General features: G+C 42.8%; 1 protein-coding gene across 4 annotated transcripts in view; it reads right to left on the bottom strand.

The window, feature by feature from the left end:
• The window catches only part of UTRN (utrophin), a 764,396-nt gene that overhangs the window by 449,096 nt on the left and 288,830 nt on the right, over nucleotides 1-26,470 (bottom strand). For all 4 annotated transcript variants that reach the window (XM_088474412.1, XM_088474409.1, XM_088474411.1 and 1 more), the window contains 4 exons: nucleotides 22,790-23,004; nucleotides 18,419-18,536; nucleotides 11,969-12,174; nucleotides 8,492-8,646 (listed from right to left, as the gene is read on the bottom strand). In XM_088474412.1, the coding sequence (XP_088330538.1) occupies nucleotides 8,492-8,646; nucleotides 11,969-12,174; nucleotides 18,419-18,536; nucleotides 22,790-23,004 (694 nt within the window). The remainder of the gene's footprint in view (nucleotides 1-8,491; nucleotides 8,647-11,968; nucleotides 12,175-18,418; nucleotides 18,537-22,789; nucleotides 23,005-26,470) is intronic.

Here is a 26,470-nt window from a genome sequence, read left to right as displayed (position 1 = left end):
TTTCCCCACCGCGTACTATTCTTCAAGTCGGTCTAAACACAATGGAGTAGCGATACTGATCAATAGTAAAATCCCTTTCTCTTTACACACAGTACATACAGACTCAGACGGGAGGTATATTATCTTGACAGGCAAATTAGGCAGTTTAGAATGCACGATTGTTAATATATATGCTCCCAATTCAGATCAATCATCATTCTGCAAATCTGTTTTCTCTAAAATAAACAAATACAGGATAGGTAGCCTCATTGTCAGAGGAGACTTCAACGCAGTCCTTAACCACGAGCTTGATAAAGGTCCTACCCCTACCAGAACACGACCCTGTCCGGCAACTCGCTCTCTAAATAATCACCTCAGTGAATCGGGTCTATTTGATACATGGAGGGCCCGTAATCCCTCATCTAAGGATTTTACTTTCTTCTCGATACCCCATCAGTCCTACTCGAGAATAGACCTTATTTTTTGTAGTACGTCAGCCAGTGAACATCTTGTTGACTCCTCTATTTTGTCTAATGCTTGGTCAGACCACTCCATCGTCACCGCGTCCTTCGATTTTTTTGATGTTCCACCCTCGCGACCCCCGTGGCGTTTGAATGAGACTCTGCTTACCATTCCGAAATTTCAGGAAAGGGTGAAGTCCGCTCTTGAGGACTATTTTTCCTTAAATAACGACCCTACTTGCACCCCTTTGGTGTGGGAAACGCATAAAGCTGTTATCCGTGGGCACATCATTAATTATGCTTCTTTTAGAAATAAGGAGCGTAGGTCCCAAATTAAATTCCTGACCGGAGAGGTTCAACGCCTTGAAACCGCTCATAAACGTACTCCCTCTAATTCACTATACGCCCAACTGACGTCCTCCAGGAACGCCCTCAATGCCCTTAATGCTGAAAAGACTGAACAGGCCCTACGTTGGCTCAACCAAAAATTTTACGAAAAGAGCAATAAAGCTGATTCCCTACTGGCCAACAGATTGAAGGCCCGCAAAGCCAGGACTGCTATCCCAGCATTAAACGATGACCGTGGAACCAGCCACTATAGTCCATCCACTATCAATTCTTTATTTAAAAATTACTGTGAACGCCTTTACAATCTCCCCCCAACAAATGACACTACCACTGACACCTCAACTGCGGACTATTTAGCTTCTTGTAATCTCCCCCAAATTGATACCGCCACCTCTTCCGCGCTAAACGACCCTATCTCTGCAGAAGAAATTGTTTCAGCTCTCAAAACACAAAAGTCCTCGAAGGCGCCAGGTCCTGATGGACTTCCAATGTCCTACTATAAAACTTTTCAAACTTCCTTGATACCTCACCTAACTGTGGCTTTCAACTGTATTTTAGAAGGTTCTTCATTTCATCCGTACACGACTAGAGCCACCATAACCGTCATCCCGAAGCCTAATAAGGATCCCCTTTTAGTGACTAATTACCGTCCCATTTCACTACTTAACACTGATCTAAAGCTCTTTGCTAAGGTGATTGCAAATAGGCTAAACCCCCTCCTTCCCTCTTTAATCCATCCCGACCAAGTGGGCTTTGTCCCGTCCAGACAAGCATTAGACAACATTAGGCGCACAATCGATCTAGTCTACTATATTAATATTCACAAACTCCCCTCTCTGGTGCTTGCTCTGGACGCGGAGAAAGCCTTCGACAGGGTGTCCTGGCCTTTTCGTTTCCAAACATTGAGCCAATTCGGATTCCGAGGACAGTTTTTGCAAGCCATCCAAGCCCTCTACTCCAATCCCTCTGCTACGGTCTCAGCAGGAGGCCTGATCTCCGATTCCTTCTCAATAGCGAATGGGACCAGACAGGGATGCCCTCTATCGCCACTCATATTCGCCCTTATTATTGAACCACTCGCTTCTCGTGTACGGGCCAATCCCGATATTACTGGGATTAAGGTTAAACATTCTCAATATACTCTATCTCTATTCGCAGACGACATACTTTTCACGCTAACAAAACCACTCACCTCTCTTCCCAATCTATTTCGAGAACTCTCTATATATGGCTCCCTGTCTGGTTACAAGGTTAATCATACCAAATCCGAAGCCCTTCCTATACATCTACCCGGCAATATGAAGTCATTATTGCAATCAAATTTTAATTTCATATGGAAAAAAGATTCCCTCAAATATCTAGGAGTATTCATTACTAAATCCTATGATTCTCTATATAAAGCCAACTACCCCCCCTTCATCAGCTCAATCCAGAGAGACCTGCAACAATGGCAAACACACTTTCTCTCCTGGGTAGGTCGTATCAACGCCGTGAAAATGAACATTCTCCCCAAACTATTATACCAATTCCAAACTCTCCCTATTGGTATCCCCTCCCACACCCTCAACACACTTCAAACCGCACTCTGTAAATTCATCTGGAACTACCGAAAACCCAGAATCCGTCGAAACATACTCACTAAGCGTCCCTGGGACGGAGGCTTGGGGTTACCCTCACTGCACCGCTACTATAATGCAACCTGATTAAGTCAGTTGGCCGCCTGGCACTCACTTCGCCATGTTAAGAGATGGGTTGACCTGGAGAGCGACTTGGTAGGTGTACACTCAGTCTCTTATCTACCCTGGACGCCCCGTAAACACAGACCTAGATCCGTTCTTTTATTCCCCACTATAGCACTGACGCTTAATAACTGGGACTCCCTTAATAAAAAACTGGACCTTTCTCCACACGCTTCCCCTCTAACCCCCATTTGGAACAATCCTGCATTCCCCCCTGGTCTATCCCAGACAGTGGCTTCCCCCTGGATTTCAGCAGGCATTACTAGGCTTCACCATATAGTTGAAGTTTCCTCACCTAGATCATTTTCGGACATTCAAGACAAACATAAAATTCCCAACAAACTTCACTATCAATATTTACAAATCCGCCACTTCGCTAGCTCGAATCCCTCCACCCGCTCCCCTCCTAACCCCACACCTATAGAGAGATTAGGCATGCATAGACCTAATGACAAAGGAGCTATCTCGCACCTTTATCACTTCATACTGGCGTTGAAGCCTCCTCCGCTCGAAACACATGAGCAAGCTTGGGAAGCGGATCTTGGCCTTTCTCTCGGGGAAGAAGCATGGGACACTATACGCTTGACTATTTCTAAATGCTCCATTAGTGTGGCCATACGCGAGAACTCATACAAGGTATATACCAGATGGTACTTAGTGCCAGAGCGTTTACATCAAATCTACCCCAGCACCTCCAATCTTTGTTGGAGAGGGTGCGGTCAACTCGGAACTTATTTTCATACGTGGTGGTCATGCCCCCTGATTGTCCCATTCTGGAACATGGTCCGTACCCTACTTTCCCAAATTCTTACCATTCCGATCTCTTTTTCTCCAGCTACTCTTTTACTTTGCGCTCCGATTGATTCCATCCCCATCACTACAAATAAACTAATCCTTCACGTTTCCTGCGCAGCCAAATTTCAAATCGCTCGTAATTGGAAAGTTCAACACACTCCCAGCCGACAGGAGCTAATAAACAGAATCTGGTTTGTAGCAAATATGGAATATATCACCAGTCTACAAAACAATGCTGTTCGGAAATTTCATATCATTTGGAACCCCTGGTACACCTCTCAAAATTCACCTCTCCCAGGCCTTGGTTAGCTTCGATTCAACGCTTTCCATATAATTACATATAAATACATTATCCACCTGTGGCTTATCTTTTTACACTTCTCCCCCCATTTCTTTTCTCTTTCCTTTTTTTTTTTTTTCCTCCTTCCCTCCCACTCATATACATTCATCCTCACCCTACCCTCTATTATCCCCTTTTCTATTCCAGCATACTCACTTTCTAATTGGTTTTTGACTGTTAACTATTCATATATTCCGTGGCAAATGTCGTTACCTGTCTATTGCCGATATACTATTGAATAATTTTGTCTGACACGTCATTTGTACAAAATTACTGCGCCACCATTTATTTTCAATAAACGAATACAAAAAAAAAAAAGCCGATATCATGCAAGACTATGCCCCATTTTTGTGCGCACACCTTTGGTATGAAGTTTGTAACAAACCAAATCCACATAAATTACATTTTGAAATCCAGAATCACATAAAATACATTGAAAAAGCACGATCCACATAAAATACGTTTTAAAAACCACATCTACACAAAATACATTTTGAAATCCAGAACCACATAAAAAACAAGATTCACATAATACACACTTCAGCTCATCCATGTGTCACTCCAGCCCCCACCCATGCCATTCCAGCCACCCCTCATGCCACTGCAGTGGCTCCTCATGTGTCACTCCAGCCGCCACCCCCGGAGTTATTTTAACAGCTCCCTCTGCCCCCATTATCATGAAAGCCAAGAATCTATATGGCATGTCAGGTCCAAGCTTTCTACAAAATTAAATTTTAATTGAATTATATAGATATAATTTGGCGCCACTCAGGCACTCCCCCTCCCCAGCTCTCAGGAAGCCCGCCACTCAGGTAGCATCCCCCCAGCTCTCAGGTAGCCCATCATTCACCATTCAGACATCATCCCCCCAGCTTTCAGGCAGCCCACCACTAAGGCAGCATCCCCCCCAGCTCTCTAGCAGCCCACCACTCAGGCAGACCCCCAGCTCTTAGGCAGCACCCCCCACCACCACAAAGCTCTTACCTTGTTATGGTAGGGCCTCCCATCTTCTGGGGCCCGCCTCCGCGTGCTCCATGTGGCTGCCACTAGCTCCACCTGTCATTACGGGACGTGACGTCATGATGTCACTTCGTGCAGGAAGTTGAGGCATGCGCCTCCCAAATACAAGTGAAGCCCCCTCTGAACAGTTGCGCGTCTGTCAGAGGAGGCAGGCTGCAGGCTGCCAGTGTAGGGTGCTGGAGCCAAGCCACGTCACAACAAAGAAAGAACTGTGGATTGGCCACCTCTGCTTTAATGATTACAGACCCTCAACCATAACCCCTTACAACAGGTACAAAATGCTCTGCTCCTTGACTTCCCTCTTAATTTATGATTGCAGTCACCTGTGTTGAACTAGTTAATTAATGAGATAGATGTGTCTACCAGATTACTGCCAGTGGCGTCACAAGGGGAGTGCGGGGGGTGTGGGACGCAACTGGGTGTCACCGGCGAGGGGTGACACCAAAGTGCTGACTCTTCTTCAGTGACAGGAGCCGGGTGCTGCAATATAACATTATGTGCAGCACTCGGCTCCTGACACAGTGAGGGATCCAACTCTGCACACAGAGAGCTCCCTGGGAGAAGTCTGCATCTCTGGGAACCCTCCGGGGTTACTAAAATGGGGGTTCGGACCGCGTTGCCAAGTCCCCTACCCGCGAGGCCACGCCCCATTTTTAACGAGCCGTGGCACTACTATCCTCTCCGGAGTCCATGCTGGGTGTCACCAAGGTGAGTGATGCCACTGATTACTGCAATCATAAATTAAGAGGGAAGTCCGGAAGCAGAGCATTTTGTACCTGGTGGAAGGGGTTATGGTTGACGGTCTGTACTCACTAAAGCAGGGGTGGACAATCTGCGGCTCTTTCTTTGTTGTGACGTGGCTCGGCTCCAGCAGCCGACACTGACAGCCTGCAGCCTGCCTCCTCTGACAGTCTTGTTGGATGGTTTGATGGGTACAAGCAAAATGACAAATGCTTCCAGTAGAGAAACACTTTTTGCAGTAAAGCATTAATGATGACCTTTACAGATTCAGCTTTATGATAAAAAGTTGCAAAATTTGTTATTTAAAATAGAACATTTAAAAAAAAAATTATGAGACTGCACCTTTCATGTTTGCTACAAAAAAAAATATATTTATTTTCATAGATACATTCACACCTTAGCAAAGCATTAAAACACACAGTAATATACAAGATGTATACTAGTGTACATTTACAAGCCAATCACAACACTATCTTAATGGAGTCAAACCATACAGTTTTATGATGATTATAACAACAACAACTACAAAAAAGAGAATGAAAGAGGGAATACAGAATTTGGATTCAATACAGAAATGTTACTTCTGATTGAGGTATAGCTGGAAGTAATGGCATCCTAATCAAAGCCTTTAGTGTACTATCCAATGATTTGGAACAGTCACATAAAATGCTTTATATGAAACAATTTCTAGTAATATCCACAAATACAAATGTAGATGTTTTAGAAACATATCAGAAACATGTTCTCTATGGGGAAGCAACTGTTTACTATGCAGAAAAGAATAGTATATTGTAAATATATTAAGGGATGAAGAGAGAAGCCTCCCAGAGACAATTCTGAAACAATATATAAGACAACAGCTGTAGCTAACTAGAGTAGACAAAACACATATAAAATTTTATCTGAAAATATATAATTAGTGTTTTTTATTAAATACGGTTGCTCACTCAATTGATGCGTATTTTCATCTTTGCGGTTCTTTGACCAAATGAAATGTAGAATTTGCATTTTGAACATGTTCCGTAATATAAAAAGATTGGTTATACAGTATGCATCCATACATTAAAATAAGCAAACTATTCTAGCATGTTAAAATACATTTTCAGCATAGAACTTCGAATCCTTGCAGAATTTTAAACATGTGAAACAATTTGAATTCTCTTGAATGTATGACATAGTGTCAACCTAATTAGTCACAACAGTATTAAACAAATATTAGGTGTAATTTCAATTTGCTTGGCTAAGCCAGTGAAGTGTAATAGATTGCTTAAACTATGTGACTTTTTTCATTGGAATATATTCAGAGGAGCATCGCTGGGCTTAACTAACCAAGATGCCCAACCTTGCAAGACAAATTGTAAAAGATTAAGTACAATCTAAGGCTGCCGCTCTGATTGCTACAATGCTTGAAAAGCTCTTAGAATTCCGCAGAGAGTTCTAAGTAAACACAACTTCTCAGCTTAACCCATACCCCTTTTCCACTTACCTGAAAAAAACGGGTTATTGCACGTGAACGCACATCAACCTAGGATTTTTGTCAGTGGAAACGGTTCCACCCGGATCCAGTCACCTGGGAAGCCAACCCTGGTAGTGAGCAGGGTTTATCCGGGAAGGACCCGTGTGAAGCTCAGTGTAAACGGGTAACCTGGGTCATCCAATCCGAGACCCATTTACAGCACGGGGAGAGCTGTATTCCGGCGCAAGGAGATGATATCATCTCCAATCTCTGGCACTGCACCCGTGTGCAGGATGTACAGCACCGATTAAGGAATAACCCAGATTGGCGCCGCAGTGGAAAGGGGTCTGTCCCAGTACTAATCCGGTTTGGAACAGTGTTCCAAATTTTGGGTCAGACTCAGGCCTCCAGGTCATCCTCATCCAACCAGGTTTCTATCTGTGTGGAGTTTGTATGTTCTCACTGTCTTTGCTGGCGTTTTCACTGTCCTCTGGTTTCCTCTTACAGACCACAAACATACTACAGTGGTGAGTAAATTCACCACTGCCAATAAAGGACCCCCGGGTGTGTCTGTTGTAGGTGGTTTAGACTATAAATCAGGTGCAGGGATTGATTTGAGTGAGAAAATATTCTGCATAATATGGTGTCACACATTTATGCATTTATTTCTACGTGATCTGCATTCACAGGTTGAGTTATAGTTGAACAATGAGTCTAGATAAAGCATGGGCAATCTCTAGCACCCATAATATAGGAATGACTGAAGCCAACCCCTAAAGGATTCCAGCAGCTCTGGCATATTATCCTTTTTAATATGACACTGCAAGAATGGTGCAGGCAGCCAGCATGTTCTGTAAGAGGCTGTAGAGGTCTTCCCACTTAATGACATGTAATACCATTTGCTCGTGCATTATCTGACTGCTTAGGCTGCACAGACATGTTATGCTAGCATTGCAACGTCATACAGGTAGCACAAGTGGGTGGAGTCTTGAGATCCCATAAGTGACAGAGTTTCACATTCTGGGGAAGATGTATCAAAGCTTTGATAGAGACAAAGTGGAAAAGTTACACATATCAACTAATCAGCTTTTGCCATTCTATTGACTGTGCCACCTAAATAATACCTAGCTAATTGCTTGCTATGGGTAACTTCTCCACTTTCTCTCTCTCAAAGGTTTGATACATCTCCCTTTCTGTCTATTGAAAAACATCATCCCATCCAGTGGCGTAAATTCATCCTAGACGCCGGAGGCAAGTTATAATTTGGTGTTACCCCCGACACACCCGCTGACAATGTAATGTAGTAATTTGCATGCAGACAGGCTATAGCTAGAGGGAGGAGGCAGCTGATGGTCTGACACGGAGCTCTCCACTAGTGTATGGTGGCTTCTCAGGTGCCGGGAAGAGGTGCCATGTATTGGGCGGCCGTGACGGTACACTCCAGGTACATAGTTACTACCCTAAGTGTGGTGAATATGTTGAGGACAATGCAGTAGGTGGCCCTTCAGAGCTGGAGCCCGGCAGCAGCCACTTCCATTGTCTCCCATACTTTTGCCCTTGATCCCACCTCTGATTTAAAATCCCACTAAAACCTGTCACTAGATGCTCTCACCTTTTGTTCATGTTAACCCAATTCATGTATAGGTGATCGCTGGCCTCCTTCACTTTCCTGGTGTCATCGGAGCTGTAGTCACGAAGCAGTTTGTTGGAGAGATCATTGAATGTGTCCATGACAAGCTCACCCCTGTGTAGCTCTTGCACTATTGCCTGGATTAGAATAGAAAAAAGGTGAAACAGCTGCAAAATGCTCATAGTATAAACTGTAAACACTTAAAATCTGAAAGGTCATATGTCACTAGTATGAAAGAAAAAACTTTGAACAGTAAAATATATATTTGATACTACTACTCATACAGTCAAGTAATTGAACTGAATTAAAGTTCTACTCCTCAGTAATAAACTTGCTTGAGATAAAAAACAAATAAGTCTGCCTGCTGTACCAAAGTAAATAAGCAAGACAGTGTGCTAAGCGTGAATGGGTTTTCTGGTCGTTGCCTCGGTTCTCAAAAATTGTTTCACAGACAGGAAGGATAACTCTGCGCTCTCATCCTGTAACAGAATTCATAGCTTGCCACAAGGAATAAGTGACTCGCATTCTAAAATGGCCGCTGGGGCTAAGATCTATATTGCTTACATCAAATTCAGTTCTGGCGATAAGAGTGGCTTCATTCCAGGTACACATAGGACTGAATAAGAAAAGGCTGTTCCCAAGAATGGGTACATTGAGACTTTCTAGTGATTAAAACATAGGTTAGAAACAAACAGTCCTAGTTTATTATTATTATCATCACCACTACAACACAAATAACATTGTTCACAAGGAGGTACCTAATTCCATTAGCTCTAAACTCAATACTAGTTTATGATTGAAAAACAGTAAGAGTAATCTGTCTGGAAAATATTAGGATCTTATCATTAAACATTTTAAGATATAAAGACATTATGACCAATCTAACCAAAATAATAAGGGTGTAAATTTATGTGAGTAAATACAGTGAATGTAATAATAATAAAAATAGTTTTATGCAATGTCATATGATGTGCCTATATTTGGACAATAGTAAGAGAATATACCTTTACATGTATTCAAAAATATCAGTTTCCCTGTTAAATAATTGTTAATTCAATAGAGTGTTATGAGGGCTCCCTCTACTGTCCACAGGTAACAACTGCACTTACACTACTATCAAAGACTATAGCAACATCACTCTTTTGTAAAAGTGACGATATTAAATATCTTAAATCATGAAACTATCTCACAAGCAGGCAGTAATACAGGGCCCTGTGAAAGTCCTGTATAATGACAATATACAATAATATTGCTGATATGCTGGGATCTCCCCAAAACATCTTTGTTAGGGTAAGATTATCTATGAACCAAACACTCCTGTGTCCCTCTTTTATGCCTGATGCATAGAACAGTGTATAAGACAAATGTGTGTGTATTTATCTAATGTGCATAAAACACTGTCAACTATGGGGGTCATTCAGACCCACTCGCGAGCGGCAGTACGCTCGCAAGTGAGTCGATGTTCCCCACTGCGCATGCGCACGACGGAGGGAGCTCCGTCGTGCACATGCGCGAGACCCGGCGAGCGACGGGCTTTCCATCGCTCGGGGTCTCGCACCAAAGGGGGCGTGCTGTCGATGTTGATCCCATGGGAATGCCTACCGTTTGAAGCCGGCCCCACTGACATCACTAGTGATGTCAGTGGGAGTGATTTTGGCTCTGATAGAGCCAAAATCACTCCAGGGCTTGTGGCTGGGAAACCCGACCGCAGGGTTTCCCTCGCAAGTCCGATGGTCGCGATGGTCAAGACCATCGCGACCATCTTTTTGCAAGCTCGTATATGCTGTGGGTGGTGACCCACAGCTATACGAGCGTCCAGGAGGACGCTCCATTTTAATGGAGGAGGGCCCTGATTCAGAGCGAGCGCTCTGGTCAGAGCGTCCGGCTCTGAATCAGGCCCTATGTCAACAGTCTGACATTATTAAATATTAGAGGCTATTAGAGAACAGGGTATTACAACTCAAATAACTGTATGTAAACTTAAGAAGTAAATATGTCTTTCTTTGCTTTTTTCCCCTGCTGCAGACTGCCACGTTATGAAGAGAGAATCCCTCTATCTCTACAAATAGTGAGTGACAACTCTGGCCTCATTAAATATACATGGAAGTATGCTTCTGTGACTGAATTTCCACATGTTCAAAGTGCAAAGTTCATTGAATTATAAAGGAGACCCTTGATCTATAAATATGCACCTTATGGCTTGGTGGATTACACAGGAGCAGCAGCATAGCATGCTCAGCAGCTCAAATGACTGCAGTATCTTAGTTTTTATTTTCATCTTTATTAAATCCTATAATAACACTGTCCAAAAAATGTGTGAAAAGTTTTAGTTTTCTGTAATGGAATGCAGAGATGATTCTATACTTTTTTTGCAGAACATCAGTGGAAAGTTGGCTAAAGACTTCTAAAATATCTATTTTAAATTCATGGTTCATATCTGAACAATTACATTTTGGGGTTAGTGTCCTTTTAAGTGTTTCAATAGACTGAAAAAGTGACAAGGGGCATGAGTCTATCTCTGCATTTATTAATAATATATATCTCTTTAGGGACGTACAAAATAATGGAAGCTATGAATATTGTATAAAGAATGTTGTTGTTTTTTAAATTAATAAATCTGACAAAGTAAAACAAATTTTGGGAAGGTGTAAACTACTTCTGATATCTGCAGAGTTCAACAAAAATCCAGAAACAAAAACAGGACGTTCCAAGGCAACACTTGACAACCTTGGGTTTGATATAGATAATCGTTTTAATAATATGGATGTTCTACCAAAACAAAGTCAACTAATGATGACAAGCCACTATAAGAGTGAAAGGTCCTCTCTTCCGCCCAGCAAAATATTGGGATTTTACAATAACGGCATAGGTAATGTTTTTGCAATTTACTGGTGGTATGTGCAATTTAATGATTTACTTTCATATTGGTCCATAAAAGCAAGACAAGGACAAAAATTGAGACAGAAAAGTAAGAGTGAAGACAGAACTGAGGGCCTAATTCAGACCCGCTCGTGAGCGATGAGCGCTCGCAAGCGGGTCGATGTTGCCCAAGTGCGCATGTGCACGATGGAGGCGGCTCCGTCGTGCGCATGCGCGAGACCCGAAAAACAACGGCCAAGCCGTCGTTAAGGGTCTCGCACCAAAGGGGGCATGCTGTCGATGGTGATTGACCCACAGCTATGCGAGCGGCCAGGAGGCCGCTCCAAAAAGTAGGAGGGACGGCCCTGATTCAGAGCGAGCGCTGTGTCAGAGCGTCCGGCTCTGAATCAGGGCCTGAGACCACAGATGGAGAGGGCAATATAGGGAGAAGACAAATGACACAAATATTAAAGGACACATAGAAAAAAAGGATTGCAAGTAAAGGGGATGAGTGAACCAAAAAGTAAAATTGGAAAAAGTTGTCATTGAATCTGCATAGCGTATTCCTGCATATGAGACACTAGCCCATTGAGTATTCACCTTATTCTCGGTGAGCTGTTTGACCAGTGTGTCTTTGGATGTTTGACTTAGGGTATAAAGGCGGAAGTCAGTCTGGTCCAGGACAGTCTGTATCTCCTTCCTTAGCTCATCCCATTTAATGCTGTCACCCAGCATATCTTGCAGCTGCTTCTGACGCATCTCAACACCATGCAGTGTGCTGTCCCACTGGTTCTTCAGCTTCTCCGCTGTATCATTAAGAAAAATATGCAATGATTGTAAGTATAGATAGACATAGAGAAGGGGCACAAATCAACTACAATGAATAGCTTAGGCTACCCCAGATAGTTATCTCTGGAACCACCAATGTAATTTGCAAGGTATAAATTACATGATGATGATTATGGCTGAATTCTTTAGTCATGACTTCTGCTATATCTGTATATCTAGGCCATCACACAAGGAACAATTTTCAAATTATGAACAGTTTTGTAATATAGAAAGGGGACATAATATCGCCTCTTACGTGGAAGTAGGACAAGCATTTACTGCTCACGTCCTCAAAAACGACTGATGCTCCTTTGACCATAATATTTAATATGATTCGAAATCCCATTCACTGCTCTTGATACACTGTAAGCATTGAGTGATTATAATTAAAATGTATTATTGCCACTTCCAGCAGCCTTTGAAGTCTCAAACAGGGAAGCAGCAAGAAAATTTAAATCTAATTTTGGATTTCCTGTAAGACGCTTACTATACACACTGGTGCATGACAATAATTCATCAATTACACTGCATGTAAAAATAAAAAAACTGACAGCTTATGCATCACGAATACATAGAATGTTTAGATTGATTTAGCCGTTCTAAATATGATTACATTTCACAAAAACCAGTGTGTAATAGTAATGCATTGAAAAGGTAAATCATTTGAGCTCTTCCAGGAAACAAGACATTGGGCCTGATTCAGCAGTGCATGCAAGTGCACTGCTGAACGCAGATTCCCATTAATCCAGAAATCTGCGTTCAGCAGTGCACTTGCGTGCACTGCTGAATCAGGCCCAATGTTTTGTGCGCATGACCCATTCTGCAGAATGGGTCCTGCTAAGACGCATGCAAGACCTTGAATGTCTCTGCCCGACAAGCAGAGGCATTTAAGGGGCGGTGGGGGGACGGCCGGCGTTCCCGGAAATGGGGTGTGTCTGTCCCATTTTCTGGGAGTGGCCAGCCCAGGGACTGAGTGGATGTACGCAGTCTGCTGGGCTCGCAAACCAGCCAGCCTGAGTAAACTGAGGCTTACGCAGCTGGCTGTCCACCCCGCGCCATCCACCATCGCGACCATCGACCACCGGTGGTCAATGGTAATCCCAGCCTGTGACCTCCATTGCAGTGCTGGGATCACAAATGCAGCAGGGGGTGTCATACACCTCCTGCCGCATTTGCATTATTGCAAGGATCGCAATTGCAAAGCTGCCTACCTGCACTACACACTACAGTATATGCCTGCGTGCAGCTTTGCAATTGCGATCCTTGCTGCATCAGGCCCATTGATAACTATATGCTGTCCAACAAGATTGAAAACAAACCAAAAATATATAGAAGTGTATCTCAGGAATCCATCTATAATCGGTCAAACCCAAATGACAGGATAACAAAATGAAAAAAGATACAATGTAGTTGGTTGTGAAGATATGTGGGTTATTTTTAAACCCTCAGCTGACCACGAAGGCTGGAACAATTCGATGTTATTGGCACCAAATATTTTATATGTCAGCACAAAAGCATCAAGATCCTAACTGACTAAAGTAAAATAGTGGTTGGTCCAGATAGAACAGTGGGTCCTTGAACTGCAACACTGACTATGTGCCTCTTATAATAAATTCCAGCATATTTACACATAACTATTTACAGAGGATGACCAGTGGTGTCTCAAGATGAGTACAGGGGGTAGAGGCCGCACCCGGGTAACACCAAAGTGCAGACTCCCCCTCAGTGACAGGAGCCAGGTGCTGCACTGTAGCATTACGTGCAGCACTCGTCTCTTGACACAGTGAAACAGACTTGTCCCTCGGGGGCAGCCCACATCACCCACACCCACGGAGTTACTAAAACGGGGGTTTGGGCAGCGAGGTTACGCCCCCTGTCCAGCAAGGCCACTTCCCCTTTTTGCCGGCGTGCAACCCTCCCAGCCCCTACCCGCACCGTGTATCAACACAATGAGGGACGCCACTGGGAATGACCACCTGGACAAATGTAAACACCTCTAGTGCCAGAAACAGTTTAACAATATTATTTTCCCTAGACATCGTACATGTTTAACCTTTGATGTTACAAAAGGATTTTAATGTTGTAACCCAGGGGAGCCCAAACTACGGCCGCAGACCAGAATTCCTCCAGACAGCTGTCTGGAGGTGGTACAGTATATGCTTGGCACTGTACAGCGTGGCTCGGCGATGTTACTACTGGGCCGCCCCACTCTGTTGCTCTGCCTCTATTCCGCCCTGCCCCTCTAGAATCTGGAGTCCCACGGGCATTACTGGAGCCAGGCAGTGATAGACAGAGGTAAGTAACAGACAGTGTGGTAAAGTTGAGTACACAGTAGACAATATATTAGACAATTTGTTGTTTTGCGGCGAATCAGAATTTCAAATCGTCCAATGTGTATGCACTACTGCACAATCCTGTGCGTCATTTGTCGCATATTCAGATTTGTTTGCAGTGCAGGCAGATCTCAAGATCGGCGAACGACAGACACCATGCGGCGGTGGGAACAACATATCAGGCAGTCGTACGCCAGATTGTGCAGTGTGTACAGACAGCCAGATATATCATGCCATCGCATCGGCCGTCGTTGGGTACACAAATTGTCTAGTGTGAAGCTAGCATAAGAAACATGAGGGGGGCCCTGGGTTGGCATATAAGGGCATGATGGGGTGCTCTGGGCTGACATATAAGGACATGATTGGGAATCTGCTCTAGCATGTAAGGACATGAGGGGGCTCTGGGCTGACATATAAGGACATGATAGGGAATCTGCTCTAGCATTTAAGGACATGAGGGGGCTCTGGGCTGGCTTGTAAGGGCATAAGGGGGTTCTCAGTACTGAAGCATATAGAAGTACATGACTGAGGGACTCTGAGGCTGGCATATAAAGGGATTGACTGAGGGTGCTGTGTGCAGCAGATGTCCATTTGGAGGGCATTACTGTGTGTCATATTTGAAGTGCAAGCAAAGGATTAAAATCTGTGTATCTAGCAAATAAAAACATAGGGATTTTGTTCATATTTTTATCAAAACATTTAAGCTTGCAGCCCAGGATTTCCCTGTGAACATCGATAAACTGTACTAGGCATAATGAGATGCCCACCTGCTGCCGTGCTAATCCGCCACTGTGCATATTAAGACGCACCATTAATCGTACCATCAGAGACAACCCAGCGTCTGGATAGGTTGCCCCTTATACCTCCCAGGGATGCCAACTGACGCCAACTGAAATTCTCCGCTCTTACATCCAAATTCATTGTGCGGCTTAGAGCAGTAACTATCGAGATACATGCACAATGCGACTCTGACATTGCATCCAACATCTCCACTGCGTCCACCTTTCATCAGGCACTTAGGGGTAGATTCAATTAGCCGCGATGCTTTCCGTGGGCTTATAGCCCTGAGTTTTATCGTCCAGAGTTACTCAATTATAAGCCCAATTCCTCATGTGATAAGACAGCAGCTAATGCACGTTAACCTATAGATTTTGGGTTGAGTGCCCGGAACTATTAGTTTATGTGCTTATGATGGCTACCATAAGGGCAGAATGCCCTAATTACCACGGATCTCTGTTCTCACCTCAAAAGGGTGCAAAAAGACATCTGCAGTAAGTGCAGCCTACTGGCTTATCATGGGCTGCAACTGAATATCCCTGGGCACTAATATAAGCCAGCGTTAAGCAATGTGGCTAATTGAATCTGCCCCATATCCTGCTACCCTACCCGTAGCTATCCAGTACCATGGCATGATTTAATAAGTACCACCTAGACAGAATATCTGTGAAATAATAGATTTTATTACTAACGTTCACATCATCAATGTTGTTAGTAAGTTACAAGACAGGGTATAAGCTGACAGACACAGCTGTAAGAGTCCTGCTCATGTAAAAATAATGTATTTTGGATATCAGAAGTAAAAGCTAGGTGTGTAGTTACCAGAAAGCTAAGAAATATAAGAACAGGGCAACGGAGGGGAACTAACCACCTCATATCAAAATCACCTGTCATCCCATTATAGGATATTAGCAGCAATTCACTTTGGTCAAAGTATCACTGAGGTTTAGTGGAACCTGAGTATACCATATTTCTGTAAAGAGCCTTGAGTCCTTTTGGAGAAAAGCGCTATATAAATAAAATTATTATTCGGTAAAATAATAATAATGTACATTCTATCATTGACATAATATTCTTCAACACGGTTTCTGGTATGCCAATCAACAGTCTTGATAAATCTGTGAGTATATGAGAATAAAAGTATACAATGTATAGTGTGCTCCAAACTGCAGTAGTATCCTTGCAGCTGTACTGAGATTATTGTTATTTTTATAATAAATCGTATTTAGAATAACATAAAAAAAATTATACTATGCATAAATAAATTTAGGTATATAAAGATATAATGCAACTTAATTTCTAGGAGTTGGCACATTGGAAGCAGGCATATTATTGTAGAAAAACTGTAAGTTCTATATACAAAATTACGGTGAGCTTTACATTATTATGGCTATATTTTACGAATACTGCACTTAAAGTATGTAGTCACATTCAAACTGTAAAGTGCACAATAATAAATGATTAGTTTTTCTAGATGAATAAAATGTGATTGCTGTCATCACCTCTACACATACAGAGGACGCAATGTTTTTCCAGGCAATGTAGTGTGGTTGGACTTCCATTATCTCTGATATGCAGTGTAAGCTGGGTAAACACTATACGATATATACGACCATCGTATAGTGTGTACCCCCAAGTCATCATTTAATGAATTGTGTGGTCGCATCTTCCAATCTGATGTGATGCACATCAGATGGGACAATGCGACATATGAAGCAATGCGGTAACATTATAATGATATATTGTGTCATCATACGGCGGATTGTATAGTGTGTATGTGAACACAATATACTGTATTGTTACATCAGATCTGACCGTCACAAGACCGCCGGGTCATTCAAGTGTGTACCCAGCTTCACTCTGAATGCTATGGTTTAAGGACCTGATTCAGACCTGCTCGCTAGCAAGTGATCGATCGTTGCTGGCGATATTTGCAAATGTGCGCATGCGTATAGTTCGCAGTGCGCGTGTGCAAACTAGTACGAGCGATCGGGATTTACTCGCTCGCCCTGCAAAGATAGCCCAGGGCAAAGATAGCCCAGAGGAATGAGTGACAGGAGAGGCCGTTTGTGGGGGGCAGGGCAGTAGTAATGGGGGAGTGGAGTTGCGGACGCAGGCGTGCCTGAGTGTTTAAACATCGTTGTAGAGGCGTGCATAATTAACAGCCAGTGTCATAGGACACGTCACTTGCTAGAAATCTACACTGAAGTGCTCGCAGTGCTTGCAGCAGGGTATAGTCAACCTCAAGCGCTGCGATCGCAACCAATGGTACTCGATTTACCAATGGTTTCATGCACTTCCTGGAGATGACGTACGCAAGTAGGCGTCTTTAGACAGGCTGGTGGGCGTCCACAAACAAAAAGTGATCGCATGCCAAAACAAAGTGGGAGTGCTTATGACTTCCCTGCGAGCTGCTGCTTTGACGTCACTTAGCCGAATTTCCATACGCTCGGAGCGAGCGATCGCATCTAGCGAACGGGTCTGAATGAGCTCCTAAGTCAGTAGTCAGATAGGGAGCCACAAGGCAGGGAGGAATAAAGTTATAGGATATAGCTGGACCTGAGAGTGCGTCCAGCTATAATTTGTCTTGAACACTTTGATTCAGAGACTTTGGGCCTGATTCAGAGGTTCACACTATGTCAATGTAAAATGCAAGCAGGTGATGTTACCAGTCTGCACATGCATCAGAGTCGCGCGTATGTCCTGATGGTTACCTCCAAAATCCACAGAACAAATTTCCTACGCAGTGAGAGGCTACTTCAGTGGGGGTGCCTGGGTGGTAACATGAGGGTGGCTAGCCATATGCGGGCGTTCTGCAGTTAGCGAATGCATCTTTTGCCGCAGTTCCACCTATTCTGGTGGCCATGTTTAGACAAACATTCTGCACCTCCATAGGGCTGGTGCAATGTTCAACGGCATGATGTGTGGCCGATGGCGCATGAAGAGGTGGATTAGCGCAGCAGCCTGTGGGCGTCTCTGTACAAATCCCATCGGCTACATTAACATAAAGACGCAGATACGCTGCAGCAAAATACACAGCTGCGACTGCACTAGCGTCCCCTCGGGCCCTTAGTGGTACCACAACACTTACAGTAGATGTATTACAACTTACATTTCTCTGTGATCGCAGATCTGACATCCAGGCTGGAAGTTTTATTTTTGGCATTCTGAGCTAATGTGAAAACAGACTCAAGCTGTGGGTGACGCTGCTCCATATCTTCTTTAGTTATCTGAAAAGAAACATGATGAACATCATAATTATAGGTGTAACATACTCAGTAGACCTACTGTGTCTTTACAAGAGCAAGCCTAGTCTGCACAGTGACCACTATGGCAAATGTAAGCCGGATGCTTTGTATATAGCCAATTGCAGGAAGGTCTCATATTTGCAGAAAATATAGGATTTGGTTTGGGCTTTGGTCCCTAAGTTTTTCTAATAAGAATCTGAATGTTGTTTCCCCTGTGTCAGATTGCCAGATAATGATAACACTCAAAAGTTAAAAAGTGCATCTTCACAGGAGTATCTTGTTCAAGAAAGTTTATTTTTTGTTGTCCTCTAATACAAAAGATGACCCTCTACCCACTTGGATCTCATTCTGCACGGTCCTTTTTTTCCATGTGCTCCCACTCACAGTCAGTGACTGATTCTGATACTTTCTGTCCACCCTTCCAATGGCACAGGGTCATTCCGTTATATGGTTAATAACTGTTTATCATTTTGTTGTATCAATATCTGACTTTGATTTTTGCCTTTGCACCGTGTTTGAACATATTTATATTGTATTGTTTCTTTATACTATTATAATTCTTCCTATATGGCGCTACGAATACTTGGTGACGCTATCTATCTACTGTATATATTTATAGCAGAAGGACGACTTTTACGAGTGACATATTTCTATGATGCCGTTGTCTGGGCAGGGCACATTATATACCAAAAGAAAGGTCTTGGGGCCTGATTCACTACTGATCGCAACTGCGATTGCAATAGCGATTACGCACGCAGTTCAACTGCGATAGTATGCTAATTCATTGCGATCGTTTTGCCCCTGCAGCAAGGACACACACTTTACCTCGCAAACATCTGTAATGTTAAGCAAGACTGCGAAAACATCGGTACAATCGCAGCCTCACGCCTACTTGCACAAGCTCTGATCTTACTCAGAAATTGCTAACTTCAGTGCATGCTATCAGGCTGTGTAGGCATTGCAGTGGATAATTTATGCATGCCCATGAAACGGCATTCAATCACACTGGCATGCTGGCGTTTCCCCGACCACCCCCCAATCACCACCCACAAACAGCACATCTTGTCAATCACTCTGCGATGGGTCTGTGTAGTCATTGCGATCGCAGTCCCGATCACAGTGACTAGTTCGCATCATCACTGTGCTCTGAAAAATGTGACAGTTGGTGAACTCTGTGCATTTGCTAGGTGACCTGGAACATGTGACTTGCAGGGTGGTCTGGAAACTGTATCAATTACTGAACTCTCTCTGTGCCCTGTGCTGAGTGACCTGGAACATGTGACCTGCTGGGTAGTCTGTTATTTGCAGCCACATAAATCAGCACATCTCGTGGGGACCTCAATCACCGAGAGGTCACCCAGACCGCGCAGTTCAAAAATCTTAAGCTGGGCATCCACTATACAATTTTCTGTCAGATATCTGTTCAATCCGGCTGGTTGGAATGAAAACCTGGTAATGTATGGGAGCAAATGACAGTCGATCATATGGCTTTAAACACTGAAAAAAGGACAAAAACAATTGTTCAAATTGGTTAAATTTGTGTGTTTTAACCAATTTGTCTGAACAACCATTTTCCAGTGTTTGTGAGCAAATGGACCTTGTATATCAAGATCAACTAATACGCCGCTTGCATTGGACATGACATTTTCGCCACAATACTACTCTTTGGTCCTATAGACATGTTGCTCTACACTTCTTGGTACAGGAGATTAACGCCCATTTTTCAGACTGCTGTCACAATGCAGAACTCTTTATGACAAATACCCTCAAATTATGGACTCATTATCTTCATAATATCCTAAGTAACTAATATCTATAATTAAGGTGGTTACTGAGGGGATTCCCTCAGTAACAATAATAATAATAATAATAGGGGCAACTGTGATAAACAAACTAATCAGGGTAATTTAAAATTTTCTGAACATGGAACTGCACTATAAGGGGTTGAATCAAGTAGATGTGACTTACTGGATTCCACGAGTAAATGCAGCTGCAGTATATACGACACTAACAGTACTGCCAGACTTTCAGTTTTTCTTTGCAGGACCATAGGGTCATTACAATGGCAACTCGCCCCACACACGTCTATTTGAATTGACCCTTAAGAGTTTAAAGCATCCTGGCAATTCACACTCTGAACATCCAAATTTTCTATTATAAGACACTAGGGGTCAAATGTAATAGGGTGAGAGTTTAGAAAAGGTGAGAGTTTAGCAGTAACCTCTCACATTGGTCAAGTTCTATCTTCATATTGGGAAAACATCTGAATGAAATTTTAAATTGTGAGAGTTTTTTGAGTCTGAAAAACATGCGAGTTTGCTCTGTTGCTTTGTTCTCGGACTCTATTACATTGGCCGAGTTTAAAAAGTGTGAGAATACTGTCACATTTTCTAAACTCTCACCCTATTACATTTGGCCCTATATATTTCTTATCATCTGAAGTGAAAGCACATATTTGAAAAATGCAAAAAGCCTTCCCTATGCAACGCCAACACATCTCATCTCAGCAGTATGAATACCCATAAGGTTCCGCACATTAAGCCACTCATGCAGTATAGAGAAAGGACATCATGCTGCACAGCATTATTATAGGTGTAAGTAAATGAAAGGGACGAATTTACATATTTATTCTGCTACTTTCACTGAAAATGCTTTTTAATAAGCTTAATGATTAGAACGAAGTGTTTATCAGAGATGTATAAAACAATTACATGCACACCGCACAGTTATATGAAGAGCGATCCGTAATAATTATTATAATAATTGCTATCTGTGACTCCTTAGCTGCACATGCTGGGAAACAAATACTAGAAAGTAACCTTAATCTCTCGAAAGCGGAGGGGATTAGTAATGTTCTTACAGCATATTATACAGATAGAAGAGGTTGCTTCATTTTTTCAAGCCCTCCAGTGTCTTCTTCATAGAACACCATGCACAGCATTACATAAAGAAAAAAGCATGATGAATACTAAGATTATATTAAATAATCCTGTCTTATTATTTTGAAAGCATGTAGACCATGAATGAGCTATATATGAAAAAACATTTACATAACTTACAATGGGATGCACGGATGGTGTAATGGTTACCTGCTTCACAGCACTGAGGTCTTGAGTTCAATTCCCACCACAGCCCTAACTATGTGGAGTTTGTATATTGTCCCTGTGCTTTTGTGGGTTTCCTCTGGCTATTCCGGTTTCCTCCCACAATCCAAAAATAGACTGGTATGTCAATTGGCTCCTGACAATAGATTGTAAGCTCCACTGGGGCAGAGAATGGTCAAATATTCTCTGTAAAGTGCTGCAGAATATGTGTGCGCTATATGAATAACTGGTAATAAATAAATGACGACTGACGACGGAACTGTAATTCTGGCCACATAGAAAAGCTGACACACGCGGCTTGGATGGCCAAATTGGAGAACCGCCTATTCACTACATTAACAAAGACAGGATTATAGTCTAAAACTGGGTACACACAGGGCGTTATATCGGCCATTGAATCCAATGGCCGATATATTGTGTGTCGGCAGGTGTGTACATATTGCATCGGCTGTGCAGCAGCTATATCGGTGCACCTGCTAGTGTGTACAGACGACTTGTCGATCGCCTGTACACAAGCTGTAGGGACCCGGCGCACAGTTGTGACGTCAAGCCCGACACATCGGTCAGACGATTGGTAAGTGTATATGCACTTACCAATCGTCAGATAGATCAACAAACCTAGTGTGTGCCCAGCATAATAGTGGTTATCTTTTGCTGGCATTAATTGGATAAACCAAACAATTTTGATCAGATTAATTCTGGGTAATTAGGCTATATGTGCAGTAATACCTAATTTGGGACAGTAGCTCAATTTTTACAGAATCAATTCAGGAAACTTTTAATACTGGTTCAAAACAGTTTTGTTTGTTTCTAGTTTTGTAGAATTGTTTTAAAAAACTAATTTTGTATCGAAACAACATAGGAGAAACGTTTTTCTGAACTGTAAATCTTTTTAAAGACGATCTTTACGAACGCTCACGTGGTATGAAATTAAAGCCTACATTCTAGCTTAATGCTTTCCCATGTTTTTCCATGTGACAGTAATTCTAAATGTAAACCACAATACATTCATTTGTTATTTATAAAACCTGACACCATTCGTCATACAATATAAGAGGGCTCCTAATAATCCTTAACAGAACAGTTTGCTTTAAAATTTGGTCTGACATGGTCAGGTTGCACTGTCTCTACCTTCATACGTGCTATTGTTGTGTTAATCTCTTCGGGTTCACCGACGGTGACAATGTTGGACTTAAGCATCTGGTCAATAAGAATCAGCCAATCAGAGAGCTCTATAACAGTCTTATCGAGGTCGCTGGCAGGTGGCAATTCCTTAACAGGTTTCGTCCCTCCCAGGAAGTCGGAGGAAGAGGACACTAGAACTAATTTTTGGACAACAGGGAACGCTGTGAAAAAAGAGATGCATTTTAAAAACAATAGAGGAAGCTAATGAAAAATTAATAGGTTGTTATATATTCTATAGAGGCAAAATATACATCCTTCTGTAAACTATCAGCATAGGAAACTATAAAAGCATGTTACAGTACATTTAAACAATGAACCCATTGGGACATCTCACATATTTAACATACAGAACGGATAATAACATGTACAAATATAATTAAATAGTGGCTTTATAAGATGTAACACATTACAGCAGTACCATTGAGCTCATTAGGAACACTGTTGTATTAAAAATGAACACATCATGCAGTCAGGTGCATAAATATTGGGACATTTACAGAATTTTTATATTTTGGCCTCTATTCACCACCACAAATGGCTTTGAAATGAAACAAACAAGATGTGCTTTAACTGCAGACTTTCAGATTTAATTTGAGGGTAATTACATCCAAATCAGATGAACGGTGTAGGAATTACAACGGTTTCTATATGTGCCTCCCACTTTTTAAGGGGCCAAAAGTAATGGGACAAACTAAACAATCCTAAATCTAACTTTCACTTTTTAATACTTTGTTGCAAATCCTTTGCAGGCAATTACAGCCTGAAGTCTGGAGCGCATAGACATCACCAGACGCTGGGTTTCATCCCTGGTGATGCTCTGCCAGGCCTCTACTGCAAATGTCTTCAGTTCCTGCTTGTTCTTGGGGCATTTTCCCTTCAGTTTTGTCTTCATCAAGTGAAATGCATGCTCAATCGGATTCAGGTCAGGGGATTGACTTGGCCATTGCATAACATTCTACTTTTTAGCCTTAAAAAATTCTTTGGTTGCTTTTGCAGTATGCTTCGGGTCATTGTCCATCTGCACTGTGAAGTGCCGTCCAATGAGTTCTGAAGCATTTTACAGAATATGAGCATATAATATTGCCCAAAACACTTCAGAATTCATTCTGCTGCTTTTGTCAGCAGTCACATCATCAATAAATACAAGGGAACCAGTTCCATTGGCAGCCATACATGCCCACGCCATGACACTACCACCACCATGCTTCACTGATGAGGTGGTATGTATTGGATCATGAGCAGTTCCTTTCCTTCTCCATTCTCTTCTCTTCACATCACTCTGGTACAAGTTGATCTTTGTCTCATCTGTCCATAGGATGTTGTTCCAGAACTGTAATGGCTTTTTTAGATGTTGTTTGGCAAACTCTAATCTAGTCTTCCTGTTTTTGTGGCTCACCAATGGTTTACATCTTGTGGTGAACCCTCTAAATTCACTCTTGTGAAGTCTTCTCTTGATTGTTGACTTTGACACATATACACCTACCTCCTGGAGAGTGTTCTTGATTTGGCCAACTGTTGTGAAGGGGTTTTTCTTCACCAGGGAAATAATTCTTCTGTCATCCACCACAGTTGTTTTCCGTGGTCTTCCGGGTCTTTTGGTGTTGCTGAGCTCTCCGATGCGTTCTTTCTTTTTAAGAATGTTTCAAACAGTTGATTTGGCCACACCTAATGTTTTTGCTATCTCTCTGATGGGTTTGTTTTGATTTTTTAGCCTAATGATGGCTTGCTTCACTGATAGTGACAGCTCTTTGGATCTCATATTGAGAGTCGACAGCAACTGATTCCAAATGCAAATGTCACACTTAGAATCAACTCCAGACCTTTTACCTGCTTAATTGATAATGAAATAACTAGGGAATAGCCCACACCTGTCCATGAAATAGCTTTTGAGTTGATAGTCCCATTACTTTTGGTCCCTTAAAAAGTGGGAGGCACATATAGAAACCGTTGTAATTCCTACACCGTTCACCTGATTTGGATGTAATTACCCTCAAAATAAATCTGAAAGTCTGCAGTTAAAGCACATCTTGTTTGTTTCATTACAAAGCCATTGTGGTGGTGAATAGAGGTCAAAATCTGAAAATTCTGTCAATGTCCCAATATTTATGCACCTGACTGTATATGTAAGTTTTATAACCAGTATATACAGGAAGTCAATTTGACTTTAACGTAAAGAGCAAAAAGGAGTGTGGACGCAAAGGCAGCAGACATGAGAAACGGAGGAATTGTGTTGCTATTGATGGCGAGGGAGAATAGGAGGTATGTATTGGACTTGTTGAGCTTTAAACTGTGTACAGATTAGGTCGATGCCCGCCGACCTATCTGACGATTGGTAAGTGTATACACACTTACCAATTTGTCTGCCCGATGTGCCGGGCTTGACAGCACAAATGGGCGGGCATTTAAATCGCCTGCAAAGTTGAGCTGTCAATCACCAACGGGTCCCGCAGCATGTGTACGGGCGATAGGCGGGTTGCCCGTACACACCAGCAGATGGCAGATATATCTTTCAGATATATCGGCCATTAGCTGTGCTGCACAGCAGATCAGATATGTCTGTGAACGACGTAGTTCACAGAAATTTCCGCTGTACACAATCGGCGATGCACTATAGATATACCGCCTGTTCGTTTGTCAGTGTGTACCCAGCTTTAAGTAGCATTGGGATGTCTATATGATAATAGCAGAGATAGTTGTTCAGATAAGATAGTGAAGAGCAGAAGTTATAGGAAGTGAATGTCATTAACTTAGAGCTGGGACTGGAGGTCAAATTAACGAGTTAGTTCATAATAGAAGATATGTACTGTTAGAAAAACAAAGGGCTGATTACAGTCTAGTACAATGGTGGCGAACCCTGGCACTCCAGCTGCTGTGGGACTACATATCCCAGCATGCACTTCCACAGTTTAGCATTCCCTAATAGCAAAACTCTGACAGTGCATGCTGGAATATGTAGTCCCACAGCAGCTGGAGTGCCAGAGTTCGCCACCACTGTAGGGCTTCATTAGTTAGTGGGAGTGGAGGGGAGGATGTGCCGTAGATAAAGACAGTCGTCATAATGCCGGGTACATACTAAACGACATGTCCGGTAGATCGAACTACATATCGTCCACATCGTACCTGCTTTGTCGCTGACGATGCGATGTTGTCAGCAGGGACCACGCTGCTGAATGCAGCTTGTCCCCCTGTCATCCCGGCATCGGCCACTGCTTCACACTAGCCGATGCTGGCGTCATATTGAAACAACATATCATTCACATCGAATAGTAGGCCTGATTCAGAGCGGCCGCTCGTTCGCTCCGAGCGATATTCGCACATCTGCGCATGCGTATGGGTCGGAATGCGCATGTGCCAACCAGTCAGTGCAGTCGGAAATCGTGTGTTCGCAAAATAGCGAGTACCTGCTAATTTGAGTGACAGGATGAGGCGTTTGTGGGTGGTAACAGGGGAAGGTGCTTGAAAACGGGGAGTGGAGGCGTGCCAAACGGTCAAAACGGGCGTTTTAAGGGTGTGCATAATTAACAAAGCAGCGTCATCGGCCACGTCACTTGGTTGTCTCTTAGCCTGAACTGTTCGCATGATTGCGGTAGGAAAATCCTACCACAAGCACTGCGAGCAGTTCAGATG

This window comes from Taudactylus pleione, unplaced genomic scaffold, assembly GCF_031769625.1.
Source record: "Taudactylus pleione unplaced genomic scaffold, aTauple2 ptg000154l, whole genome shotgun sequence".
In the NCBI taxonomy this organism is placed as follows: domain Eukaryota; kingdom Metazoa; phylum Chordata; class Amphibia; order Anura; family Myobatrachidae; genus Taudactylus; species Taudactylus pleione.
The sequence above is the reverse complement of the archived record's forward strand: the minus strand, read 5'-3'. Positions and strand labels throughout refer to the sequence as shown.